The sequence below is a fragment of the Otolemur garnettii genome, unplaced genomic scaffold (assembly GCF_000181295.1).
Source record: "Otolemur garnettii isolate 467f Iridium unplaced genomic scaffold, OtoGar3 scaffold00149, whole genome shotgun sequence".
Classification (NCBI taxonomy): domain Eukaryota; kingdom Metazoa; phylum Chordata; class Mammalia; order Primates; family Galagidae; genus Otolemur; species Otolemur garnettii.
This window is the reverse complement of record NW_003852544.1, coordinates 3,766,129-3,793,064: the sequence shown is the minus strand read 5'-3', so window position 1 is coordinate 3,793,064 and position 26,936 is coordinate 3,766,129. Positions and strand designations below refer to the sequence as shown.

Here is a 26,936-nt window from a genome sequence, read left to right as displayed (position 1 = left end):
ACGCTCACAGCAACCTCCAACTCCTGGGCTCAAGCGAGTCTCCTGCCTCAGCCTCCCAAGTAGCTGGGACTACAGGCACCCGCCACAACGCCTGGCCATTTTTTGGTTGCAGCCATCATTGTTGTTTGGCGGGCCCAGGCTGGGGATTCGAACCCACTTTAGGTGTATGTGGCTGGCGCCTTAGCCGCCGCTTGAGCCACAGGCGCCGAGCCCCCACTGAAGATCTTGAATGGCCCCCCGTGCAGTTGAAAATTGCCTTTCTCTTTACTCACAGACTCAAATCATCAACCAGTATGCCTCATTTTTCCCTGGGGATGGAAAGAGGATGTGGGAAATTATGTACATCAAAATATCTCCATGTATATGATAAACACTTTCCAATTAGAAAGGGCATGTTTTTCTTTCTCCTTAGCATATTTTTGTTTTTGTTTTTGTTGTCCCCCCCTCAGGGGTTTAACAGAAAAGAAGCACTGGGTTTTGATTATGGTCTTCAATTCATTGTCTCCTTCTGTTTCATATTCCTCGTAGCTGTAACAGAAAATAGCCTGAGATTCTGGAGATTACAAAAGGGCAGTACATACTTACGTACTTACTTGGACATATTGTTGTACAATTTTCATAAATATCAATCTTTTAGTTTCTGTAGAACCAGCCTTCACTAAGGCTACAGATTTCCACTTGCAGGCCTGTTCTTTCTATTGCTGTTGAAAGGCAGCAAAACTCTCTTTGCCTGCTCGTCTATTTCTTTCCTACACTCTTTTTTTTTTTTTTTCTGAGACAGAGTCTTATAGCCCTTGGTAGAGTGCCATCATAGCTCACAGCAACCTCAAACTCTTGGGCTCAAGGGATTCTCTTGCCTCAGCCTCCCAAGTATGCTCAACTATTTTTAGAGGCAGGGTCTTGCTCTGGCTCAGGCTGGTCTCAAACCTGTGAACTCAGGCAATCCACCCGCCTCGGCCTCCCAGAGTGCTGGGATTACAGGTGTGAGCCACCATGTCCAGCCTCTTCCCTACACTCTTAAGTTTCTCCTGAGACTAACTCCCTCTTTATTATACAATCTGCATTTCTCACATAGTTCTTTTCTTTTCCTTTTCTTGAATTTTTTTCAGTATTCATTGAACTAGGCTTAAGCATCATACTCCATCACTAGATGCTGATAACATAGGATGCTCTCTTGCCTGGACATCTCAGATATTATAAAACCATCAGTTTGCAATTAGACATCTTCTTAATTTCTACACTGTATGACTTTGGCAAATCAATGATTGTCTCTCATTCGTTGTTTTTTCACAGGTAAAAGAGAAACAATAAGACTTGTTTAAAACTCAGAGTTTGTTTTGAGGAGCAAATGGCATACTGTGAGAGTGTTTTGCCAAACACACAGTGCCATACAAGTGTGGGATATTTTCATCTAATTTTCTCAGCGTGAATGGTACCACTAGTGTGGGTTATGGCAGCTACCATTTTATTGACCCATTGCTGTGTTTGCCACTATTAAGGGCACTTTGCATTCATTTTCTCACTTTCTTTTAAGCTGCAAAAAAGGAATCATTATTCTTATTTAATAGCTAAAGCGACTTGCCCAGCATCCTGGTCATAGAGTAGCAGAGCTGGGATTCACACCAGCTTCTGTGCAGGCCCAGACTTCCCTCACAGCTGCTTTCTACATCCAGAGTTAAGTAGAAGGAAAAGGCAATAAAAGCCCCCAGCACAACCACCCTCAGTGGGATGAATCTTATTTGCTTGGCTATCTAGTAGCTGACATGTGCCAGATAATCATATGAACTGGCTGAGATGTCTTGACTCCAAAAAATTATGATATTTGAGCACCAGAGAAGGGCTGGTATTTCAGCATATATGGTATAAGAAATAAATAGACTTCAAAAATGACTGTGTCTTATAAATATTTCACCAATTTATTTAATTTTAGCTTATATCGTATGAAACAAATGAAGAAATACATAAATAAATCATTATTTTACATAGATCAAAAATGTCTAGGATTGCCTAAACCTGGAAACAAAAATAAGGTTTTACATAAAAATCACAAGCAGAGCTCCATGCTCCACTCTCTAGCAAATACTTTTTCAATTATTACCTTAGCAGTTTTATTTCTCACGGGATAACTATTTTGAAAAATCTTTTCAGAACTGTTAAAGGGATACTTGGGGTATTTCGACTCCTAGATTAAATGATCTGTCTTCATCCAGAAGATCTTTATGGAAGGATCTGATTCATTCTGTGCCATCTTGCTTTCACTTTCCTGGTATATATTTTTGCTTTACTATTCGATGGTTGGCTCTCAAATCAGGAAAGTAAGTTTGACTTCATAAAACCAACAACTAACATTTGCACAGTGGTTTACCACTTAACAAAGCAAGCACTGTTCACTCTCATTGTCTCCCTCCCTGCACTGTGGGGTCATGTCAGAGGACTCCACATCACCCGTGGGCATCCGCCACCCCCCAGGGGTGCTCCAGTATCCATGTTGGCAGTGCTGCACCCTCATCCTGTCTGTGTTTCTCTATTAGAGGGCTAGATCCGAGTATTTTCTTGTGTCTCACACTGCTGTTAGTGCCGTGTCCTTCAGTAAACAAGATGGAAGCACGATGAGTGAAAGATCAGTGGAAAGTGTGGCCTTTAAAATCAAAATTTCCTAACCTAGGGTTTAAAGAAGTCTGCAAATCTCCTGAAATCTTTGGCAAAAATGTATCCAAGTGCAGGCTCATGTATGTGTGTATTTTTCAGGGAAGAAGATATCCTGTTTATTTTTCATCAGATTCTCAAAGGGTTCGATGACTCAAGTAAAGTTAATAATAACTGCTTTAAAAAATTAAGCTGATAGACACAGAATGCTTTAAGATTGTATTTAGCATTCATAACAAAAGATAGAAATCACTAGAAAGTTAGAGTTAACCTCTATATTACCTAGAGGATATCAACATTTATATGTCTGGGGTCATTGATTTTGCTTTGTTAGAACTGAAAACCACTGAGGTTGAAGCTTGGCTTCCATATTCCTATTGGCAAAGAAATAGCGTAGTTCTGTGGCTGAAAATGCCCAGGAAGGGTTAAAAAAAAAAAAGGCAAGAAATTACAGTATGCCAATCAGTTCTATCACTGTGTTTCCTATATAGTTTGTGTTTTCAGGCCTCAGTCTGAATATAACTTGTATTTTAGCTTAAAAGTAACTCACCACAGGCCAAAGTGGTGAGTTCCATTTTCTTTATATTCTCCAGCTTGAAGTTGTTTTTTTTTTTTTGTCTCTTAACAATTTTTTATTAAATCTTAACTGTGTACACTAATGTATTTATGGGGTACAATGTGCTGATTTTATATACACCCGATATATGACATTTGGGGATTTTAGTTACTCTCAAGTTAGATTATATACCTTCTACTACACTGGGTGCTTCTGAGAGGTTACTCTCTAACTTGAATTACTCTCAAGTTAGATTACATACCTTCTACTACACTGGGTGCTTCTGAGAGATTACTCTCTAACTTGAATTACTCTCAAGTTAGATTACATACCTTCTACTACACTGGGTGCTTCTGAGAGGTTACTCTCTAACTTGAATTACCCTCAAGTTAGATTACATACCTTCTACGACACTGGGTGCTTTCCTCTTTGTCTCTGTAAACCTAGTATCAGTGTATAGTGTGTATTCAGTTGGTGCCAGTGATTGTTGTGAACCTTTAGTGAAATGACAAAATCACCAAGTCAAAACAGAGGACCTGTTTAGAAACTAATTACATCAAAAGGTAACCTAATTTAAAGTATAATATACTAATGAATAATTTTTGTCTCTAAGTGCTTTACTGTCTGTAGAATGTAACATTAATATAATCAGGCAAAGTAAACCATTATCCCTCATCCTGGGCACATATATCTTTATCTTTTATAATAATCAGGGAATATTAAAAGGAATCCAAAATGAAAATGTCTAAATGTGTACACTAATAAATATAAGCACAATTCTTTTAGTCTGTAAAGTTTAAATAGATGAATAACAGTTATAATAGTGGTGAAGTGCCAATTTCCACAAATTACGAATATTCAAAAGAAATAAAAGATTTTTTTAAATCACAGCAAAATCTAACACAGATTGAGCGTCCTTTATCAGAAATACTTGGAAATAGAAATGTTTTGGATTTCTGAATACTTGCACTATACTTACAGGTTGAACATCCCAAATCTAAAAGTCTTAAATGCTCCAGTGAGCATTTCTTTAGGTGTTAAGAATTTGGATTTCAGATTTTTTTTTGTTTGTTTTTTTGAGACAGTCTCACTTTGTCACCCTCAGTAGAGTGCTGTGGCGTCACAGCTCACAGCAACCTCTAACTCTTGGGCTTAGGCGATTCTCTTGCCTCAGCCTCCCGAGTAGCTAGGACTACAGGCGCCTGCCACAGGGCCCGGTTATTTTTTTTTTGCAGTATGGCTGAGCCCAGGTTTGAACCTGCCACCCTCAGTATATGGGGCCAGTGCCCTACCCACTGAGCCACAGGCGCCGCCCTGGATTTCAGATTTTTGCATTTAGGAATACTTACCCTGTATATTATGGGATAGTAGCTAATGAGAAACATTTATTCATCAAACAATTATTAAATATAGTAAGTGCTTCCTTAGTTGAAGCAGAAGAGTTCTAAGATATGCATTGAAGTTTGAATTCTTTAATATTTTATCTATCATATTTTGTAGACAGCTGGCTACACTGACACTGTTTCTGGACCTGGCCTCCGAATTACATTTTTTAGAAGCAAATGATGAAATCATCATTCTTGCATATTTTGAACATACCTCATTAATTATACTGTTGTTCTAAATATTTACAATGTATTCTTTCAAATATTTGTAGATATAATAGAAAGCATGGCTCCATGCAATTATATGCCTTACTAAATTGATATTAGATATTCCCCTGTTTACACACATACATATGGTTAGTGACTCATGTTACCTATTAAAGTCTCCTGTTTCCTAATTTAAAATATATTTAAAGGCTAAAGTACTGTTTATTTTCCTCCTCTGGATCTTCTGCTTCATATAGTAACACATAAAGAGGGTAAATACTTATTTTAACACCACCAAACCCACTTTTTACCTTTATTATGAAACTAAGGTTTGGTCAGCTGAGGTCAAGTTGTACACATAACATAGCTGGCTTTATAGTCAGTGAACTGTCACAGAGAGGAGAGTCAAAATATAAACACTGAACCTTTCTACAGCAGCTTAGAGCTGGGATTAACTTGGATCACCTAGTCTTCTGCTTTTAATGAAATTCTCTCCCTTGTATTTTCATGTTTGGGACAGAGTCCAAAGTTATCTCATGCTAATTTAGTTAGGCAGTGCCCTCCGGGGATGTCACAGGCTTCCCTGACCTCTCCAGAGAGAGATTCAGTGAAGGGATGAGGAGAATTAAACATTCCTGAGAAATTGGAAAGCAGCAACCCCCAGAGAATTTGCAGAGAAACTCGCTCCAGACTCAGCTGCCAGAGACTCAAGTCACCTTTTCAGCACTTCCTTGACATCTCTCTTAGTCCCATCTGGCTTGACTCAGAGGTCAGTCTGGGGACTGGGGAGAGGTGGCAGCTCAGAGAAGAATTCAAGGGAGGCCCAGCAATAGCAGTTCTGTTTTTGTCGTTTGTTGTCATCTGAAGAACATTCAAAAAGATGGACAGGGACTAAGGTTAAAGTAATACTTGATTTTGCTTGACTATCTTTTTCACATTTTATTTCTCAAATAATGAGTTTCCTGATTCTTGATGGCTAAAATTTAGGGGTGGTTGTTGTTATTTCATTATATAGGACCTCTGTGACTAATTATTTTATAATTATATTAGCTATTTTACAAAGGATGTTTTCTCTTGCACATTTAATGAAACTGGGGGAGGGAGTTCGAAAATATGTTTCCAGTTTTAAAATCATATTCCCTTTGTGGTTTATATTTCCTTTATGAAGAACTTTAGAAAAGTAAGAAAACAAGAGTATTATTAAAAACCAAATCTGTATTGTAAACACATCTAAGAAGCCACATTTTATAATTGTCCATTTTCTTTTCTGCTGCATTGAATAAAGTTCGTTGTGCCCTGCAGTGATGATTTGAGAAGGTGTAAGGGCCCTGCTCGATTTTACACTTGTCAGACTCTGTCAGAGTGCTCCTTAGGTCATGTTGCCAAGCAGGACACCTACCAGACCAGATCTGGCCCATTAGTTGCTTTGTTTCATCCAGTCAGTGTTTCAGCCAACAGTTAAAATTTGTAGAGTTTTTTTGGGGATTTGGAGAATATAACTCTCAATTTTTAGCATGTCATATATACAACCCCTCTACATAACCCGAAGTTCCAGTGAGACTGGTCCCATATCCCACTGTGGGAGCAGACTGCTGGAGTGGGACAGGCACTCTCAGTGCCTTCTAGAAGGGGAGAAACGCTACAGGCCACCTGGGATAAGGCCTGGAGGCACACACATAGTGAGGCCTGTCTTAGACCCTCTTCCTGGTACCATCTAAAAGAGAGAAATCACCTTTCCAAGTACAATATTTTGTTCATTAGAAAGTTAGTTATACATGTATCAGGTAGATAAATGGAGACACTTAGTTCTTGCTTTGCTTATACTGTGATTCTCAAGATGCTTTTTCTTCTCTCTGGTGAACCTAGAAAGAGACTTGGCCTGGTAGTAGGAACATGTGGGTTCTGATGTGGGGCCTATCTCTAGCCATCTGGAACAACTCTTGGGACCCCAGTTTCCTTCTCTCTAAAACCCAAACGAACCTGCCAGCTCTCCTAAGTTCTATGATCTTTGCCTCTTTTCATTTGCCAGTGACTCAGTACACATCAGCGCGTAATTTTCCTTTCTTTTCTGTTACACCAAAAAATCGCATTCTGATGCCCTGAGAAAGCATTACATTAAAACAGACCAGTCAGAGTCTCTTCAGTTCGTACTTTAAATACTCACCCTCCCATTTCACATATATGGTTTTCATAAAGCGCAGCCAGTCTGACCACTGTTAGAGAGGATGTGTGCAGTTGGTGTCTGAAGTAGAAAAGTTAGCAGGGTCACCAACCATGTTGTGAAGGGCCTAGGTGCAAGGCTTCCGTCCCCTCACCCCTGGTGTTCAGTTAAGAGATGGGACAGAGAGAAAGGTCCCATGTCGAGTCTTGGAAATGCTTTCTCACAGCCTTCTGACTTTCCTGCTGTTTCCTAAACCCCTCCCCAGGGTGCTGAAGGAGTTAAAGGGCTGGGAGACCTAACCCACCATCGGGGAGTGTCTTGGGCACCGGAGAGAATCTGGCACAGGATGTGTTTTCATGGAATTGCTTATCAAAACTAAGCTTCTGCCGTTTCATTTAGACGGGGTAGACTGGGTGGAAAACTGGCTCAGGGACCAGGAAATTTGCCTTCTGTTCCTGCTCAGCCACCGAGTGACCCTGGTGCAGGTCAGTCCTCCAAGCATGTCTCAGTTTCTTCATCTGTAAAATTAGACAATGAAATGAATGTTATTTATAAGAAATATTAGGGAAATCCTTCTGATTATTTTCACTGAAATTATGGCAGATGCCTCAGTCTCTGCCTGAGTTCACACTCTGTCTACTGCCTGCTTATCTGCTGGAGGGGGTTTCGGACCACAGCCTACTTGCTGCCTGTTAATGGGTTATGTTCCCACCTAACCTTCTTATTAACACCAGCCCCAGCTCTAGGAAGAGAGCCGGGGGAGGTGGGAACTCTTTATGCCAAAATAAACAGTAACGTTTGGAAACATTTAGATTAAAATAATTAGGAAAATTATGCTGAATAAAGGATGGCATTAGTATTACTACTATGCTTAAGTTAGAATTCAGTTCCCAAAAGCACAATCCTTCACTTAACTGATCTGTTTTAAAGGGTTTTTTTGGTGGTGGTTTTGTTTTTGCTTTTGTATTTTGAAAGATTTAATTTGTTTACGTCTCTGATCACTCTTCAGCTTCGGCTTCACTTATGGATTGTTCTTCAGTGAGAAGCCATGTTGGAAAAAAATTTTGCCAACAGCTCTATACTATTTAGCAACTCTATTAAACAAAGGAACATTATCTAATGATAATTCATGAAGCTAACCATTCAGAAAAAAGTCAGCTCTTCTGAAAATCTACTTATATAATGCAGATTAATTTTCTCAAAATAACCCCAAAAACTCCACATATAAGACAAATATATAAATTGTCAGGATTTTTATGCTGTTTCAGAACTTGAATATAATTGACCTATTTGGGGCGGGAATCAGAAATTCTTAACGATGGAAATGTTGAAACCCCAGATTCCATTCTAAAACACATTTCTAAAAAAGAATTAGTGCTCTGAAAAATGCTGAGGTTTTATGTTTGGTATGATAACAGCCCATGGAATTATCACATCATATCTTGATGATCATTCTGGCGCACTGATCTCTTAGGCATTGGCCCAGGAATTTTCTCCAGTATTATTATCATTTATAGCAGCAGTAACATTTTGTAGATCACAAAGTACTTTCAATATATTATCTGATGATATACCTAAAACCTTGTAACCTATATAAGAAAATCAAGAGTAAAATGAGTAAGTTGTCTAAAGTGACAAGCCTATTCAGTGGCGGGGGCCCCGCATCTTAAGACTTCAGTCTGAGTTCTGTTCGTTACATAACATTAAGATTGCCTATTTCCCTGTAAAAACTATTCATTTGCAAATATGAATAAACACATAAGGGTTTCATCTCTTGCCTTTGTGAATTTCAGCTCTCATGTCCTGTATATGGGTTCTCATTTTTTTTTTTTTTTAAGAGACAGACTCTCACTTTATCACCCTAGGTAGAGTGCCATGGTGTCACACAGCTCACAGCAACCTCCAGCTCTTGGGCTTAGGCGATTCTCTTGCCTCCACCTCCCGAGTAGCTGGGACTATAGGTGCCCACCACAACACCTGGCTATTTCTTTGTTGCAGTTTGGCCAGGGCTGGGTTTGAACCCACCACTCTCGGTATGTGGGGCCGGTGCCCTACCCACTGAGCCACAGGCACTGCCCATGGGTTCTCATTTTGAGTGTGTTTTCATCTTCACTCCCACAATACACTCCCAGGTTTAAATAGTTGTCTCCTATGTAGTATAAAAGTGTACATGTGATCACAGAAAGACCTTATAAGTTATCAGTACTGTTTTTACTTCTGGGAACAAGATCGTTTCAAATAAACACACACAACTTTTTTCCCTTCACTCTTTGACTCTTAATCTTTAGCCCCAGTAGAGCTATGAGGATTTGGACCAGATGAGAAGCAGCAAGGTCTGCAATGCCCTACTCTTTCCCCTGCAGATCCTCCAATCTAGCAGGGGGTGCCTGAGAAGCATGAATGTCTCCACTCCGGTGAATTGCAGCTTCAGCAGGTGGCGCTGTTTCTTCCAAGCCAGCCACACACCTGTGCCCCCCAGCTGAGGGGCACTGTTCACTCTTCTTAGAAGATGTTCAATACTCATTGTTTTGCTAGTATTCCTAGCAAAGTTTTAAAGTAATCTACTGAGGGGGAGGCAGAAAGTAATGCAGGCTGAGAAATGGCTCTTTAAGCCACCATGATGACTGGGACGTTTCATTGTTGCCCCTAGGGCAAACCTCCATTTCACTGTTAGAAATACAATACTTGATTTTTTTCACCCCTGTTTTTCCTGGAGTTAGTCACACACAAGGCAATCTATGTGTAAGAAAAAAGAAAAAGGAAGGAGCAATTGTGTAACTGTCGTACCATCAAATATGTTAATTCTCACACGGACTGAGCTCTCCAATGTCTGTCCACACAGTCTATGGGCCTAGCAGATAACAGGGACAGCACCCTGGGAGTGGGACATTTATCACTTGGCAGTCAGGTACTTTAGGGTAGTAGCTGGGGTTTTATCTCTGTGCTCTTGGAGAATTGATTTTCTGAATATTTCTCTTAAAGACTTAATTCACTGATTCTTCAGCCCACCTGCACAGCCCTCTTACTGAACGCAGAGCTGAATTTGCTCTTTTTCATTTTTAGTGAAAAGGATACATTCTAGAAGACAGCTCAGAACATTGGAGCTGACAGAATGTGAAAAGATGCTTTCATTTACTGTCACATTTCTGGATGACCCGTGGCCCATATTTGCCAGCATCTTAGAACATGTCCTAAAGCTTTGGAAAGATAAGTCACCCTCACCCAGGTGTTTTTCTCTCTGTGATCTTAGAAAGAATTTAGTAGCAACAGGAACTGGAGGTGGAGCAGAAAGCATATGTTCACTGGCTCATTCTCAGAAGCAGTGAAATATTATTCCTGCACACAGTAGTTATTTTTAAACTACCAGCTTCCTAAAATACAAATTTATGATCTATATAGCAAATGATCAATAGTTGTTCTTTGGTGTTTTTGATTTATAAAACAAAATAATCAATATTCCAGAGGGTTTCAAAGCAAAGAAAAAAGTTAGGGGGACACATTTAAAATTTAGTTTTGAAATTTATCAGTTCAATACTCTCAGTAAGTACAATACAATAAAGGCTCTATCCAGTTCTTTGAAAAGTGAACAGGGTTGTGAATGTGATGGGCATGGTATTCTTTATTTTATTTTGAAGACCCAGCACATTGCTCATCTTCCTAGGAAGGTTCAAATCACAAAGTTAACATCTGCCTTTTTGTAAACACCACCCTCAAAGCGCTCTTTCTCTGAAGGTTGGAGGCTGAAAGAATGAAGTACAAATCCTCTCCAGGCCAAAAGTTGCGTCATAAACCCTGTGTGATCAATAAGTACATTGTGGTGGTTATTTCATACCTGATTAACTTATATGTCTACAAGCCAACACTTGACTTGAAAGGCTGGTCTGGTTGCTCACCGTGCAAGTGTGGCCTTTCTGAAAGCCTGCTCTGGCAGCCAGCTCCGGGACTGCTCGCTCCTGACCGCAACCTGGGTACAGCCCTTCAGTTTCGTCGTGAGTAACCCATCAGCTGGAGCCCGCACGTCTCTGAAAGGGCATTTTGTCTTTTCAGGCAGTACCACATGGCAAGATAATTAGCGTTATGGAGGGAAAAAACAGGACTGAAAACCGCATCCAGTACCTGATTGTAGACTCTTCAGTTTTGAGGAGACAGAAAATGAGATGACTTTATTTTTCTTAATAATTGGGATTAATGCAAACACTCATAAGCAATTGAACATTTAATGATGAGATGATACAGGAAGGAATAAATTAATAAAAAATTGCCCCTCTGTTTCTCAGTTCATTCTTGGCTATTCTGTTGTTGGTTTGTATTATATTGTCTTTTAATTCTTGTCAGGATCTTAGGTCTTAGAACTTCCTCTTAGAGTTTTTGTATTCCTCCATGCTAACTTTTTGTTTCATTTTTAGGGAAAGGGATTCTTACAGTTCTGGTGTCTCCGACACTGCTTTTGATTTCACCAATTGTGGGGTAAATAAATCATTGTGTACTTGGAAGGAAAACTGGCAGGAAAGCCGACTATGTGACAGACTCTTGCTTTTCATTGCGAGATTTCCCAACTGGAGTGTCTCTGTTCTATTTTGCCTCTGGCTAACATCTGAAGATCAGTAATAAAGCTCTATGCAAATACTTTCATGTATTAAAAGAATAATATTTTGACACTCATTGACACAAGCAAAAAAATACAACACTAAATTAGTGTTCAGGAAAACAATGAAGACTTTGTTCATTCACGTGAAATGAATGTGAAAAATGTTGTGTTATATTAACAGAAAAGGTTGCTCCTCAGAACTTGACCTTTAGCATTTGCCTAGATGACATTATTTATAGCATTGTTCAGTAATAGACAAGATTTTTTGTTACAATCTTGAGTGGTTGTTGATACTTATCACACTACTGAAAATATTAGTCACTGAAAAATAAATGTTCATCCTCAGAGTCGGATAATTTAAATTTCTCTAAAGAGTTTTTAAAATGTTTTTGGATATTTGGATTTTTTAAGTACGCGGTAAGTTAAATATTTTGAAATTGTTGTTTCATCATAGGGTTGTTTTTCTAGATTTCATGTAGAGTTAGGTAAACGTAATAAAAAACAATCTCTTTTGACGATCTATGTGCTTTTAAAATAATTGAACTTCTAGGAACACTCTTGATTTTTATTTTAAATCTTGGTGAAGATAAAGGAGCATTTTGCTTTGTTTCCGTAGTGTAAACAGACTCCTGTGTGTAGGAGTCTGTGTGTCTAGTTTTCTCTAGATTGTTGTGTGAGTGTGTGTGTGCGTGCACTTGTATGTGTGTTTTCTTGTGTAAATTTCTTCCCTTCTCTATCTCTACATTCAAACAGTACTGTTAAAATTGGTGTTTTCCTAAATGTAACTGGCTTCCCTTTTAATCAGCATCTAGGAAACCACTGTGACAACAGAAACACCATGGTCATAGCTAAGATCAAGTCAGTAAGAGCAACTTGACTGCCCTAAAGAACAAAGCTCATATACTCTTTATAGTGAGATGTGCTTATATGTAGTAAACAAAAATTAAAGGAAGAATGATTAAGTCTAATTCCATTCAAGCGTATTTTTTAAAAGTACTGAGTGAAGGGGTGGCATTTAACTCACCATCCCAATTTTGTGAATGAGGACACTGGAGAAACACGTTCGAAATGTGTCTCAATGAGCAAGCCACTTGGGACACAGGGTTCCCAGTTATAGAGGTGATGCCTGTTCTGGTCTGCTTTCCTCGGAGGCACCAAAAGTGGATGGTCTTTGGTGACCAGGACCACAGGGACAAAGGATAAATGGTCCTCTGGTAGGGATTCTCTGGGTGCCCCTCCTCTGCTGTGCTATTAGTGTCTCCTCAGCTCTCCCTCATCTCCTTCCACACTGGCATCTCTCCCGTTGGCCTGCTCATTTGGGTGGCTGGGCCTGTGGCAGCCTTCCCCACTGGATCAGGAGGCCACAGGTAATGTCTTATTCCCCTTGAAGTTGTCTTCTCAGCACTGAGCACAGAACTATTGCAGGACTGGTCCTATAGACTCATGGGCCAGAAGTCTTGTTTGGTCTTTAGCTATCTTCAGCTGGACTTGTCATAAGGAGCAGAAACCAATTCAAAGACATTCAAGGAAAATGGGATTTATAATAAGGAGCCTCAGGACTCTTCACAGGACTGAGGGAATGAGATCTGCTTTCCTCTGTGTCCCCCTCTCTGGCCCTCCCCATGGGCTTCCTCCTCCCTCTCTTCTGTCCACATAGTGTCTTTTTCATGCTGGGCCAGCATACCTCCCATTAGTATTGGCAGGGGCTGGGCCACGCTCCTTGTTTAGCACTGTCCTGCTGCTTCTGTCTCTGTCTTTTAATGTCTCTGAGATTCCAGTTGGCCCTGAATGTGTCAGGTCTCCATCCATGAAAAGGGATTGGGGAGCTGGGAAGCAGCAAGTACAGGGACAGGTCACCTGGTTGAAATCCAGCTGCTCTGACTCACCCCTTCAGCAAGAGTGGCGGGTGGGGTGGGTGGGGATAGCCTTACTTATTAGGAAGAAGGTTATAGAAAGGAACCACGCCTGATGGCTTCCTGATACTGTCTGGCACCTCTGTCCCAGAAGTCTTTAAATCAGATGTTGAATTTTTAAAACCCTTTTCCTATATAAATGTTGGAAGTCCACAAGCCAGAAACAGTGTCTCCCATATCTGCCCCTACATAGTATCTCCCCAGACTCCAGCACAGTGCCTGGCTAAGGACACCTTCCTTACTACCTGGCCAGGTCCCTAGATCGCTCATAAAAGTCTATGCAGATGTCCTCCCACCATATACAACAAAGTTTAAAGTTTCTACTGGAAAACACATTCCTAGACACAGTCATCAGGAAAATGAATGTTACCATGGTGCAACAGGAAGACCACAAGAAAGGGAGTCTGAGTTGTGGCCCTAGCTGTGGCTGTTAGGTGTGTGACTTTAGGCATGGCACTTAATTCCTCTGGTTTCAGTTGCTTCATCTTTAAAATGAGTTGAATAGAATGAGAGTGTCTCTGAGGCCCCTTCCAGCTATAAAATTTTGTGGCTCTGACTAACAGATCAGGATTTAATTCGCCCCACCCTATCAGTCTTCCCTCTCCATACTATTTATGGGTGCAAGAGTTGTTCATGGAGATGAGCTAGATTCTCCCAAGCAACAGTAACTCTCTCAAGATACATAATCATCATTGCCATCATTATTCTGATGATAAATAATAGTTTCTGAGTGTTTCTTATGTTGTAGGCACTTTACATATGTTTATTAATTTAATCTTTAGAAACAGCCAAAGTTGGTATTATTGTTACTCCCATTTTAATGAGGCACTAGAAGAGTTAGTAACTCAACAGAAGTTGCCCAGTAAGTGGTGGGGCTGGGGCATACACACAGGTGTCTGATTCTAAGCCTAAGCTCTGCAGAGTCCACAATCTGATTCCCAGACCAGCAGCCCCAGCTGTACCCTGCAACTTGTCACAAATGCACACTCTCTAGCTCCACCTAGGCCTGTTGGTTCAGAAACTCTGTGGCTAGAGGATGCTGGTAGTCTGTGTTCTAACCTTCCAGATGATTCTAATGCACACTAAAATTTGAGAATGCCCATCTCCTCTCTTCTACTACATTGCACCAAATCCATAGGTACTTCTTAGGTGTTTACTTCCAGGTATTCCAACTGGAGAGGGAGTTGTGATGTGACTGCCCATTTGTGGAAGAATGGGGCAGGCATTCAGATGTCAAATGCCAATAAATTAGGAGCTGGTTGTACTACTTTTCAGGCTCTCGCTCATAATTGTCATCACTGATGAAATCACTACAGAAGAGTCAGCCGGTGGAAATGATTACAAAGCACAGAGGAGGGGGGGTTATTCTTCTAGCTGTGCTGTGGGGAAGAGGAGGAAGCTTTCTCCATGGAGCCCCAGCAGAGTCTCTCAGCAGGCCCAGTGAACAGGTGTGTCACTTAGCAAGGTCTTTTCTCCCTCTTGAACACATAGCTGGCTCTTTAGCTCTGTGTGGTCCAGTGTGGTAGCCCCAGCCTCATGTGGCTACTGAGCACTCAGAGTGTGACTCTTCTGAATTGAGATGTGTGAGAAAAGCTGTAAAGACAAAATACATGCTGGACTTCAAAGACTTAGTACATAGAAAAGTAATGTGACATATCTGAATAATAGTTTATATTGAAATGATAGCATACTGGATATACTGGGTTAAGTAAAACATAATTAAAATTAGCTTTATCTTTTCTTTTTGCTTTTTTAGTGTGGCTAACAGAAATTTTAAATTACATATGTGGCTTGCATTGTATTTCTGTTCCATGGTGTTGCTTTATACTAATCCTGTAAGGCCCTGTTTACATCTACCTTAATGTATGCAAATATCTATATAGTTTTTATTTACTGGTAACAATGATTGTTCACGTTGGAACCATAAGACCATGGTAAGGTTAGGACCTACTATTCAAAGGAGCCTATAACCAGCCTAGAAGTTGGATTCCCAAGGTCAGAGTGAGGCCAAGAAGCAGAATCAGATGGTCAGGATGTTGGGCTTGAAGCATAAGGTCATGGAAAGGCCGGAACTGGCTTCCCAGGAACAAGTTAAAGCAGCATGGATAGGAACCAAGAGCAGGGAGATGGACAGTCAGGTGGTCATGAGTGTAAAGAAACTTCCTGCTGCCTAACCAGAGCATTTACGTTGTTCCTGCTCAGCCAGGAACTAATTCTAGAATGGCTTACCTGGGTATTCAAGTGGGAGCAGGTAATTGGAAACACCTGGCTGAGGTGGGCGGCTGGGCACACTCCAGGAAGCAACCACTTCTGGGAAGTACGGTATGTTGTGATAGTAGCAATGTTAGGGCCAATTGAAGCATTTGTTAAATTACAGTGACTAGAAAGTGAGCTTCTATATACTCACTTCTATGTACTCTCAGGTGTCAGCCTATGAATTATTTTTGCTCTCACGTAAACCTGTCATTGCACAGTGTTACAGACAGCTTCGCATAGAAACTTCAAGCAGAAGTAATAATGATTATATTAAAGACAAATATAGTAATTTCTGTGTTAAAACAATCAGTTGATATGTATGTTGTAGTCATCACAAGATAGCGCTTTGTAGTTGATTGTTTCTAAAGATGGCAGCAGTAACCTCTCCCATGTTGCTTGCCCTTTTCAGTGTGACTGTGGCACTCCTCCCATAAGAGGAGAGTCTGTTTCCCCTTAGCTGGAATTGGGGCTAACACTATAAGCAATAATATGTGGAGGAAGTGACACTGGGTAGCTTCCAGGCCCAGACTTTATGAGGCTTTGTAGCTTCTGTTTTGCCTTCTTGGAAGCAGCCACCGTGAAGAAACTTAGGATAAACTAATGAATGCTGAGAGAGTATGTGGGGTGGGGGAGATTGGCCATGTGTAAGAGAAATGTGGTGGGTCCTGAGTCCAGCAGAAGACCTCTGAGGGAGGCCATCTTGACCCCACAGGCCCCGTCAGACCTCATGACTAACACGGCCTGCCACTGAGAGGAGCCATACCCACTGAGCCCTCATGAATTCCTGACATGCAGAGTCACAAGCAATTAAAAGATTAGAGATGCTAAGTTTAAGGATGATTTATTATACGTTAGTAGATAAGTGAAGCAGCCTTTATTTGTATGTACATTTCATATTAAATTTCTTATATATATATTGTTTGTATGGTCACATAATTTGGGAGCACATATAACTGTTTAAGATAATTCTTTGTTAGAGACAGGGTCCTGCTCTGTCACGCAGTGCAGTGACCCAATAATACTTCATTATAACTTTGGACTCCTGGGCTCAAGCGATCTTCCTGCACACCTGGTCCTCCTAAGTACCTGGGACTACAGGTATCACACCACCATGCCTTGCTAATCTCCCCCTGACTTTGGAGACAGGGTCTTGCTATGTTGCCCAGGTTGGCCACAAACTCCCAGCCTCAAGTGATCTTCCAATCTTGACCTCCCAAAGTGCTGAGATTACAGGCATGAGCCACTGTGTCCAGTCTCAGATAATTCTTCATGGCCTCATTAGGTACACATTATGCTGAGCACGATGTCCAGTAGGTTATATAAGCTTAGTCCTTACCTTTTGAGGTCATGCTTTAAAAATGATTATATAGAGAAATATCATTTTTAACTGACTGAATAAGGGCATTTTCATTCAATATTCCTTCCTCGAAACCCTCTGGAAAAAAAAAAAAAAGAAAGCAAAAAGAGAAAAAAGAAAAAACCCTTCAATGAAAGTGGCCATGACAGCTCGGCGCCTGTGGCTCAAGCGGCTAAGGCGCCAGCCACATACACCTAAGGTGGCATGTTTGAATCCCCAGCCCGGGCCCGCCAAACAACAATGATGGCTGCAACCAAAAAATGGCCAGGTGTTGTGGCTGGTGCCTCTAGTCCCAGCTACTTGGGAGGCTGAGGCAGGAGACTCGCTTGAGCCCAGGAGTTGGAGGTTGCTGTGAGTGTGATGCCATGGCACTCTACCCAGGGGGATAGCTTGAGGCTCCGTCTCAAAAAAAAAAAAGAAAGTGGCCATGAGGCTTTGTGAGACTTTGTGAGATGTTAAGAATTTGAGACAGGTACCATGAAATTTGGAGAAATAAGAGAGTGGATGCTAGGAGCTATTCTTAAAAGCTATGGGGTGGCACCTGTGGCTCAAAGGAGTAGGGCGCCGGCCCTGTATACCAGAGGTGGTAGGTTCAAACCCGGTCCCAGCCAAAAACTGCAAAAAAAAAAAAAAAAAAAAAAAGCTGTGGATTTTGCTCAAAATAATTTTAGTCCTAAAAGGCCCATTACTTAATATGACATTGAAATGGAAACACTTACTTCTATACTGCAGGATGATAAGAAGGTGTTATTGAAGGAGAAGCCAATTTTATTGTCACTGGCACAGCCTCCTACATGAGGAACGGTGCAGATTTGATCTGGAGGGAAGGCAAATATTGCCAGATAGCAGAAAAGCGGCCCTTTGATTAATATACTCTTCTGTGAGCAGCACCAACCAGTGAAATGCTGGGAGCTTATGGCAGCTATGTCCTGGGGCAAAGCATGTCATGATTTTGCTGGAGGATTTGAGAGCAGCCGGAATTGAAACCTAGACTTCCCCTGGTGCACTTTTCTGCTCCTCCTCCTGAGGTTCTTCAGTAGACATCCAGCCTTGTTCAAATCTAATGCTAATTCAAAAGATGCTCCTGGATGGGAGTGGGGAGAGTGATGCAAGGAGAAGGAAAGGAACATAAGCAAAGCAGATTGCCGGTATATCCGTGAGGGATGTCGTTTAAGTAGAATAAGCAGTTGGAGCTCAGGTAATTGTTCTCACAGATTCAAAGAAATTACAGGAAGCATTTTGTTGTTGTTGTTAAGTTTACTTATAGTGAAGGTGGACAAATTACAGTGCATGGGCTTCATAACTGTTTTATCGGAGCACAGTCATACCCATTTGATGCCATATTGTCCATGGCTGTTTTGTGCTGTTGACAGGAGAGTGGAGTAGTTGCACTAGAGACCATATGATATACAAGTCTAAATATTTATAATCTGGCCCTATAGGAAAACAATTTGTCGTCCCCCGGACTTAAATAAAATAACTGAAAGATATAAAAAACAAGCTGGTAGTAATCAGGAAATATATGGAAGAGAAAAAGAAATCATTGTAGAAATTGAAGCCACATTAGCAACAAAATGTAAAGTAAATGTTACTTAAACAAGCAGGTGAACAGACTAAAGGAAATCACATAAAATCATACAGGAAAAAAATAAAAAAGATTAAATAGGAGATGACAGAGAGAAGATTGAACAAAGAGGTAATATCATATGCGTAATTGGTATGCCTGAAGCAGAAATGAATCAAAGAAATAAGATACATTCCAACTTAAATTTTAAAAATACAGTAGAACTTCTGTAGTTGACCACCTCCTTAAATTGACCTAGTTTTCATAGACCAGACATGCACCCCATGCATGAATCAGTACAGCAGGCCTAGTTTTTTTATGTTGACCACCTCTGTGTGTTGACCACTTTGTTACAGTCCTTTGGGTGGTCAACTTGCAGAGGTTCTACTGTAATTACATAGCTAGAATTTGCATATTGAAAGAACAGGTGATATCTTAGAAAAGTTGATTCAGATTAATGCAAGACCAGGAGCTTTTCAATTTCATATTGTTCTAGGGAAAAAAAAAAATCAACCTCAACCTTGGAGCTTGTAGCTGAGTGTACCTGGCTAGAATAACAAGATTAAGAGCAAGGTATTGGATTTTGACATAGCCTCTTCAGTACCTATGGTGTCAATGTAGAGGGAGATGCTAGCACCAAAAAAAGAAGCAAGAGCTGTACAGCTTTCTAAATTGTGTTCCATTTTTGGTGTTTTTATTAATAACCTGTTTTTTTCTGTTCAGTTAACTTTGTATCTTTAAAATGTCTGAAACACCCTTAAACTATGGAACCCACATTCAATAGCTTTTTTGCCCATCAACAAAATCAATAGATTGAGATGTCCATAAAGCCAGACTTTGGTTTTATGCTATTTAATTTTGTTAATATAAATTTGTTTTAATTAAAACATTTGATACCTCTGTACCAATTATGTCAGAGTAGAGGATGCTCTCCCATGCCAACCCAAAGACCTACCTTTGTTAATCCTACCAAGCATATAGCCTGGCTGGACCACAAGACTACTTGAAGTCCTGACCCAAATTGCAAATACCCAGCTATCTTCATGAAATGGCTACTAAATAAAGCTTAAAAGATAAATGTATATGACTGGATTCCCACTTGGCATCCTTTATCTGAAATTTTAATTTTCATTTTTTCAAATTTCCATGATTTTTATTAGAATTATTTCATGGACTTACTCCTCTGGGAAAAAATATATATAGTCCTATTTTAAGATTTAAGATTTTTGTGAAGGCTATGTTAACCAGTTTCAAACTGTATATAAAACCAGCACATTGGACCCCATGATTGTATTAATGTACACAGCTATGATATAATAAAAAAGAAAGATTTAAGATTTTTATGATAGTAGCATGTAAAGCACAAAAGCACAAGAGTGAAAAAGCAGCAGCAAATACACATAGTTAAACATAACCTTGATTAACAATTCTTGTTATTCATGGATGCCAACTCAGTTAATAAGTGTTTGTGGCTTGGATACTGAAGGGGAGGTTAATGGCGAGGTGGAAGCAATTGTAGAATCCAGATTTTTAAGACAAACACACATCACACCACAGAAGGCATGCATGGAATCAGGTGTAGTCAGTCGGCTGTGGTGATATACTTTGGGTGTTCTCCTTCACTGGTCCAGCTGTGAAAAGCCACCAGAGCTGGCACCTTACCAAGCAAAGAGGAATGGCCCTTCTCTGTGAGCCTCTGTGCCACTTCCGCGTTCAGCCCTGGATTGGCCAAATGGGAGCCTGTGAGAGAGGAGTAGGTTGACGTGAAATTTTTTTAATTGAAGTTTTATTTTGACTTCTCAGGTGGATTTGTAAAACAGATAGGTCAATTATATAGTTACGGGAGAGCACGTGTCCAAATGTAATATTTGTATGCATCTCAACTTAGCTGTCAAATGTCAGTGAAGTCACATTTCCCTTAAAATGCACGTGTCTGTAAAAGCAAAATGAATGCAAGCCATGGTTTCCTGCCCTGTTCATTGGGCATCAAGGCACATTTTTATGTCAAAGAGAGAATCTGCAGCCCTAGTAAGTACATTCCTTCACTGATTTCTTTTTTCTCTCTGAGATGGATTAAAAATCAGGAGATTTTTTTCATGTGCAATGGTAATCAGGTCAGGATTGAAAGTAGAGAAGTATCTGAGGAAGTCAGTCAGTCAGTCACATCCTCAGAGGGCACTAAAAGAATGCGTGAAGACACCGATTTTTTCTTCCCTCGTTCCTTGAGAGACATGGAACCTCAAAATTGTCTCTCTGTCAGAGCTAGAGGCTGGGTGGCGATTTGATCACAGATTGTGGTCTGGCCGAGTCATGGGTCATGTGGTCCAGCCTGTGAACAGGAAGGTGAGAACGGGTGAACTTTTGCCTCAGTTGTGCCATCCATCAGAGAATAAATGGAGCAAATCAGCGGGCACAGCTGTATAAGGAGGCGACGGCTGTGTCCTTCTCACACAGGGTCCTTTGTCTCCTGGACATGATCTCGCATTACGACGGGATGCACTCGGCCTGGGCTTTGTGGCAAATTACTAACCCATTATCACACCAGAACACAGGATCATTTATCTTCTAATCCACAGTGTCACCTGTTCTTCATTTACCAGTCAATAACCATTAATTATGCTCAGTGGAAATTTAAACAAAGCCCTTTCCCCCTGTTAAAACCAGTAAACTATTCAGTAATAACAAATAAATCTGGAGTTGTATATCCTTTCCCTTCCCATTCCCAGACTGGAGTCTGGTACAATATGAACTTTAGAGGAAATGCCTAGAAATTGATAGGTCAAAGGCCACAGATAGTCTGATGGAGAAGAAAAGAGCAGATTCTTGGCTCTTGCCCTGGTGAAAGGAGAGGCCCCTACTGATCCCCAGATTCCTGCCGGGAACAAAACAAGCACTAGGGGACCTGTGCCCATGTTTAAAGTGATCCATTAACCAGCAATCATATTTTCTCCTTTCATTTTTTAGTAAATCCTTGCTTTCTTTCACATGACTAAAAATAGGGTTTTTATTTTTTGAGACCATTCTAGCACAGCCGAGTGTTTCTAAAGAAATAAAATAAGCTGAGTGGTCCTGAAAGACCTATTTGAAATGTTATTTTTAGAATGGAAATTTGAGTCAAACACATTTAAGTGTATTTACCCCTACATCTAATTCCCCGCAGAAGAATGTTCAAGCAGAAATTCTAGCCAGAAGCATAATTTAATTTTTCCTTGAGACTCTGAAAGTATTTTGGTGAAAACCAAAATAAGTTTGTGTGAGTGTGTGTGCATATGGGTACATGCGTGTGCCCTCTCTGCTGAGATGGAGGGTCAGCTTAGTTGGGAAGGGTGGCCAAAGGGCAGGCTGAGTCCCAGGGAAGCCACCATGCTGTGTACTGTTGGTCACAGGGAAACCCAGTGAGACAGCAGGAATTCATTCCAATGGCTAGACCGGGGACTCTGGTATGGAATCTAGAGAGCTCAGCATTCCCAGACAGATGAGGGGATGGGGCATGCCAGGCCACGGGAACTTCACACACAGGCCCAGACCTACAGAGGGCAGCCACCCCACTGGGCCCTCACTATTGTTCAGGCCTTGGCGCTCCTTCCAAAAAAGCACTTTTCTGAGAAGCTTTGTGACAAGTCATGCTGGGCATGGGCTTTGCCAGCAGGGCCTGAGCTATATTCCAGATCCCACTTCTCCTCTCAGCCCCCAGCATTTAATGGCGTTCGGGAAGCTAGCAAGCCATTGTCATGTCCTTCTGCGTGTGGACTATCCTGAGAAAGAGAACGGCTTGTGTGTTGTGCATTTTGAAAACGAATCAAGTGTTATTAGTAATAGTGGTAGTGGTGCTGGTAGGAGCAGTATAATGTATAACATTTTAAAGGTTCTACAACTTAATCCATCAACCATGATCTCTTAATGTAAAATGAAACCCCAGATTTTTTATTAATGGGAACAAAACTGTCTCCTAGCCAAGACAATTTCATCTGTCAAGTTACTTTACAGTATGCCACCTCTCCACGGCATGTTAAAATACCCCAAATTTCATCTTCTATAGCACAAAAATATAACATAAAACAATCTTATAATAGACAAAAAATAACTATGAGAAGTAACTTCAAGTAAAAGGGGTTTCTTTTTGCTTTTTAGAAAGTTGCCACAAATTCAAATGAGTAACAGTATTAAACTTTTTGGTGGCATTTTCTAAGAGAAAATAGACTGCCTCATTGATTTCAGCATCCTGCTTTCAGCTTACTCAGTAGCACTTAGGCAGACACCAACTAAAACAGTTTTGTTTCGCTGTCAGATCAAGAGTTCAATGCATGTAACTTTGGGAACTGTGTTATAATGAAATATGTGTTCTTTCTACCTACTTTATTTTGAGAAATGATAAAAATTAAAATGAATTTTTTTAATTTGATTTGGATTTTTTCATAAAGAGATCCTGTTGGATATTGGATACATGCTACACTTAATTTTTAGAAGTCTGCATCTCCTATCTGTCAAAAAAAAATCTTTATAATTCATGTGGAATTTTAAGAAATGGAAACCATCAGCCTGTGTCCTGTTCTAACAGTGCTTCTGACCAGGGTGAGCCAGACTGTGACTATACCATCAGTTTGTGTCTTGGATATTGAGCTGCATTGTTGCCCAACCAGATTCCTGGTTTTTATTGAGAACATGTACCTGTATTGTGTATTCAGTTGGATCATGGTGTGAAAATTGAGTACCTGACCTTGAAACGCTACCGTGAAATGCTGCCTTGAATGCTGCTGAAATGAAATCCTTAACTCTGGTGTAAATGTTCTCATTGCCTTTCAGACAGCTTTTTCAGAATAGTATTAATAGTACTCTTCCTTTTTCCATTAATAAATCTTGTTTATTTTGCTTTTTGATTGGTAAATTCTCAAATTCATCATTCAAAATTAGGTTCGACTTTTGAGGACAAAGATCTGTCTTCAAATGATTCTTTTTCCCTACCTGCCGTCAGTAATATAAAGAAAAATTAGACAATACTTGTAGAACTGTTCTTTTCCTAAGTAAAACTATAAAAAGGTTATTAGCCACAAATACTGCATGACATCACACTCCTCCAAATTGTGGTCCAAGGATCTGCTGCACAAGAATCACCTGGGATGTTAAAGATTCCTAAGATGTTTTCTCCAGGCCTCTGAGTTCACTGCTCTGCAACTATAGTCCAACCATCCATGCAAAGATGTTCCCCACGTGATTCTTATGCACATTATAGTCTGAGAACCATTGTGATAGTGGTTAGAATACTATCCAGTTATGTGCAGTGGATAACACTGTATTTCCAAAGTGACTATTGAATGCAACTTTGACATGAATTTGCCTCTTTCTGTCCCTAGGCAATGTGGCTGATGTTGCAGAATGATGAGCCGGAGGACTTTGTCATAGCTACTGGGGAGGTTCATAGTGTCCGGGAATTTGTCGAGAAATCATTCTTGCACATTGGAAAAACCATCGTGTAAGTGTACATGAGAATTGATTGCTATTCCATGGCCAGATGTTTGCTGGCAGGTGTGCATGTGTGCTTGCTGTTCTGCCTTGGTTCTGTTGTCATCTTCCCTCCATTATAGAGCAATCCAAGGAGTTTCAGTGTAGAAGAGAAATATAGTTCTTTGCTGTATCTAACCCCACTTATATGTTAAATGTTGGTCAAGGTCTAAACCAAGTTGTATTAAAATTTCTTTTATCTTTCTTATTTTTTAAATATTTTCAAAATTATATTTATTTTTAAATTTTATTTTTGTTTTTTAAGTTGTGATTTTTTTTAAATCTTGATATAAATGCCATCTTCTATGATTCTACTTCGGCTAATTTTTCTCTTACCAGATCAATTTTATAACATTAAACAATCTTTTTTTAAAACTTTCACTTTATATTTTTAAAACTTGAGAACATCAAAAACTTACAGAAAAGTTTCAAATGCATTACAGTCTTTTTTCTTTGAACCACTGAGAATAAGTTGCTGACCTGACCTGATGTCCCATCCCCCTGAACTTTTTGTGTGTATTTCCTACAAACAATGACATTTTCCTATGGAAACTTGATATAACCATCAAACTCAGGAAATTCACAGTGATAAATTATTATCATCTAATCTGCAGATTCCATTTGAGATTTGGCAGCTGGGCCAATGCTATAGTTTATACTGAAACAATCCAGTTTGTAATTGTGCACTACATTTATTTGTTTTGTTGCAACATACAAATTTAAAGGCAGATTTTTACTGGAATATTTGAAAGATTTTTTGAGAAATCCTTTATTATAGATAAAACATTCTTTTTTTATTTCGGGTGTCTTTTTAGTGTGATAAAATATAGATAGCAAAAAATTACAATTTTAACCATTTTTAAATATATGATTCAGTGGTATTAAATGCATGCATGATGTTACAGAGCCATCACCACTAGCCTATTTCCAAAACTTTTTTTTCTTAATTTTTATTAGATCATAATTGTGTACATTAATTCTATCATAGGATACAGTGTGTTGCTTCCATATGCAGTTTGGAAAACTCTCATCCAACTGGCCAACATAGCCATCATGTCTTTCTCATAATTGTTGTGTTAAGGCATTTATATTCAACCTTTAGACAAATTCACATGTACCTTAATAGGATAAATTATAGGCGTGATCCAAATGATTTCAAGCAGAAACTCTGTAACCATTAAATAACTCCTCATTCTCTCTTCCCCCAGAACCTGGTAACCTCTGTTCTACTTACTGTTTCAATGAATTTGTCTGTTCTGGGTACCTCATTTAAGTGGAATTACATAATATTTGCCCTTTTGTGTCTGGCTTATTTCATTTACCATAATGTTTTTATAGTTCGTTCCTGTTGTAGAATTTCATTCCTTTTTTAAAGGTCAAATAATATTCCATGGTGTGTATGTACCATGTGCACTTTGGGGATTGAGTCATCTGTTGATGGACATTTCCTCCGTTTGGCTAGTGTGAATAATGCTGCTGTATACATGCGTGTACAAATACGTGTTTCAATTCCTGCTTTGAGTTCTTTGGGGCATATACTTAGAAGTGAAATTGCTGGATCATACAGTAATTCTATCTCTTAACTTTTTGAGGAACTAACAAACTGTTTTACAAGATTCATTTTTATAAAACAAAGTGGACTTTTACTCCTAACCATAATGGAGTAACAGAAACCACATTTAACCTTCTATTAAAAAAAAAATTAGACCTAGACAAAACACATGAAACAACTGTGTTAGACACTAGACAATAGGCGGTACAGGACTATTTTCCCTGAGAGACAAGAAAGAAATGAGGAGAACACTGCATTCACTTTGGCTTTCTTCCTGCGGTCTGGTCTGGACTGCACAGCATAGGGGGAAAGCATCAAGCAGAGAACAGCTATCTTGCTGAGTTGAAAAGGCAGAGATCAGAATTCAGAGAGTCTGAGGTACCTGGACTTTGTGAGGTAGAGTTCTAGAAAGATGGGCTTTACGAAGAAAAAGAGCTCAAAAATCTGCATAGAGATCCCCTTGAGTCTTTGCAAAATAATAACATGCATGTATGTAAGAAACTCCACAAGCTTGGATAAGGAATCACCTGGGAGCTGGGAGTTGAGTGTTTCTCAGAGTTCACCTCAAACTGGAAGGCATTTAGGTTTCAACCAGCCATGATGAGGTGACCTTGATGATTTCTCAGAAAATGCAGTTTGGACCCTAGAAGGGCTGTGCCTCACCTCTAGGTTCAATCCCTAGAGGGTCAGGATAACAAAGTTTAAATGTAAGTTTCAAAAGGATCAAATTGGACACAAATAATTTAGCTTCCTGCCTTTACAAAGCCCAATATTCTTCAAAAGAAGACAGAAAATCTAGTCACTCATAAAATTTACAGTGTTCAGCGTTCAGCCACAAATTACTAGGCATGTCAAGACACAGGAAAGCATGACCTATAACCAAGAGAAAAATCAGTCAATAAAAACAGACTGAGGAATAGTGAGGATGATAATAGGAACACATGAGGATGTTAAAATAACTAGCATAACTATGCTCAAGTATTTTAAGAAAGGCATGAATATATTAACAAGAAAGAGAACATATATTTTTTAAAAACAACTAAAACTTCTAAGATGAAAAAGTAAGTATGTAAAATGAAAAATTCACTGTTAGCATTGAGAGGTCAGATGCTGTAGAAGAAAATAATAGTGAATATAGATATAATACTAGAAATGATTTAAGATGAAGCATAGAAAGAATAAGACTTGGGGGAGAAAAGAACAGATCCAGTGACCTGTGGCACCCTTAATGTGTAGTTGGCATCCTGGTGGA

General features: G+C 39.7%; 1 protein-coding gene across 1 annotated transcript in view; it reads left to right on the top strand.

The window, feature by feature from the left end:
* Nucleotides 1–26,936, top strand: part of GMDS (GDP-mannose 4,6-dehydratase) — a 587,084-nt gene that overhangs the window by 439,765 nt on the left and 120,383 nt on the right. The window contains exon 8 of the mRNA XM_003799345.3: nt 23,985–24,103. Within this exon, the coding sequence (XP_003799393.1) occupies nt 23,985–24,103 (119 nt within the window). The remainder of the gene's footprint in view (nt 1–23,984; nt 24,104–26,936) is intronic.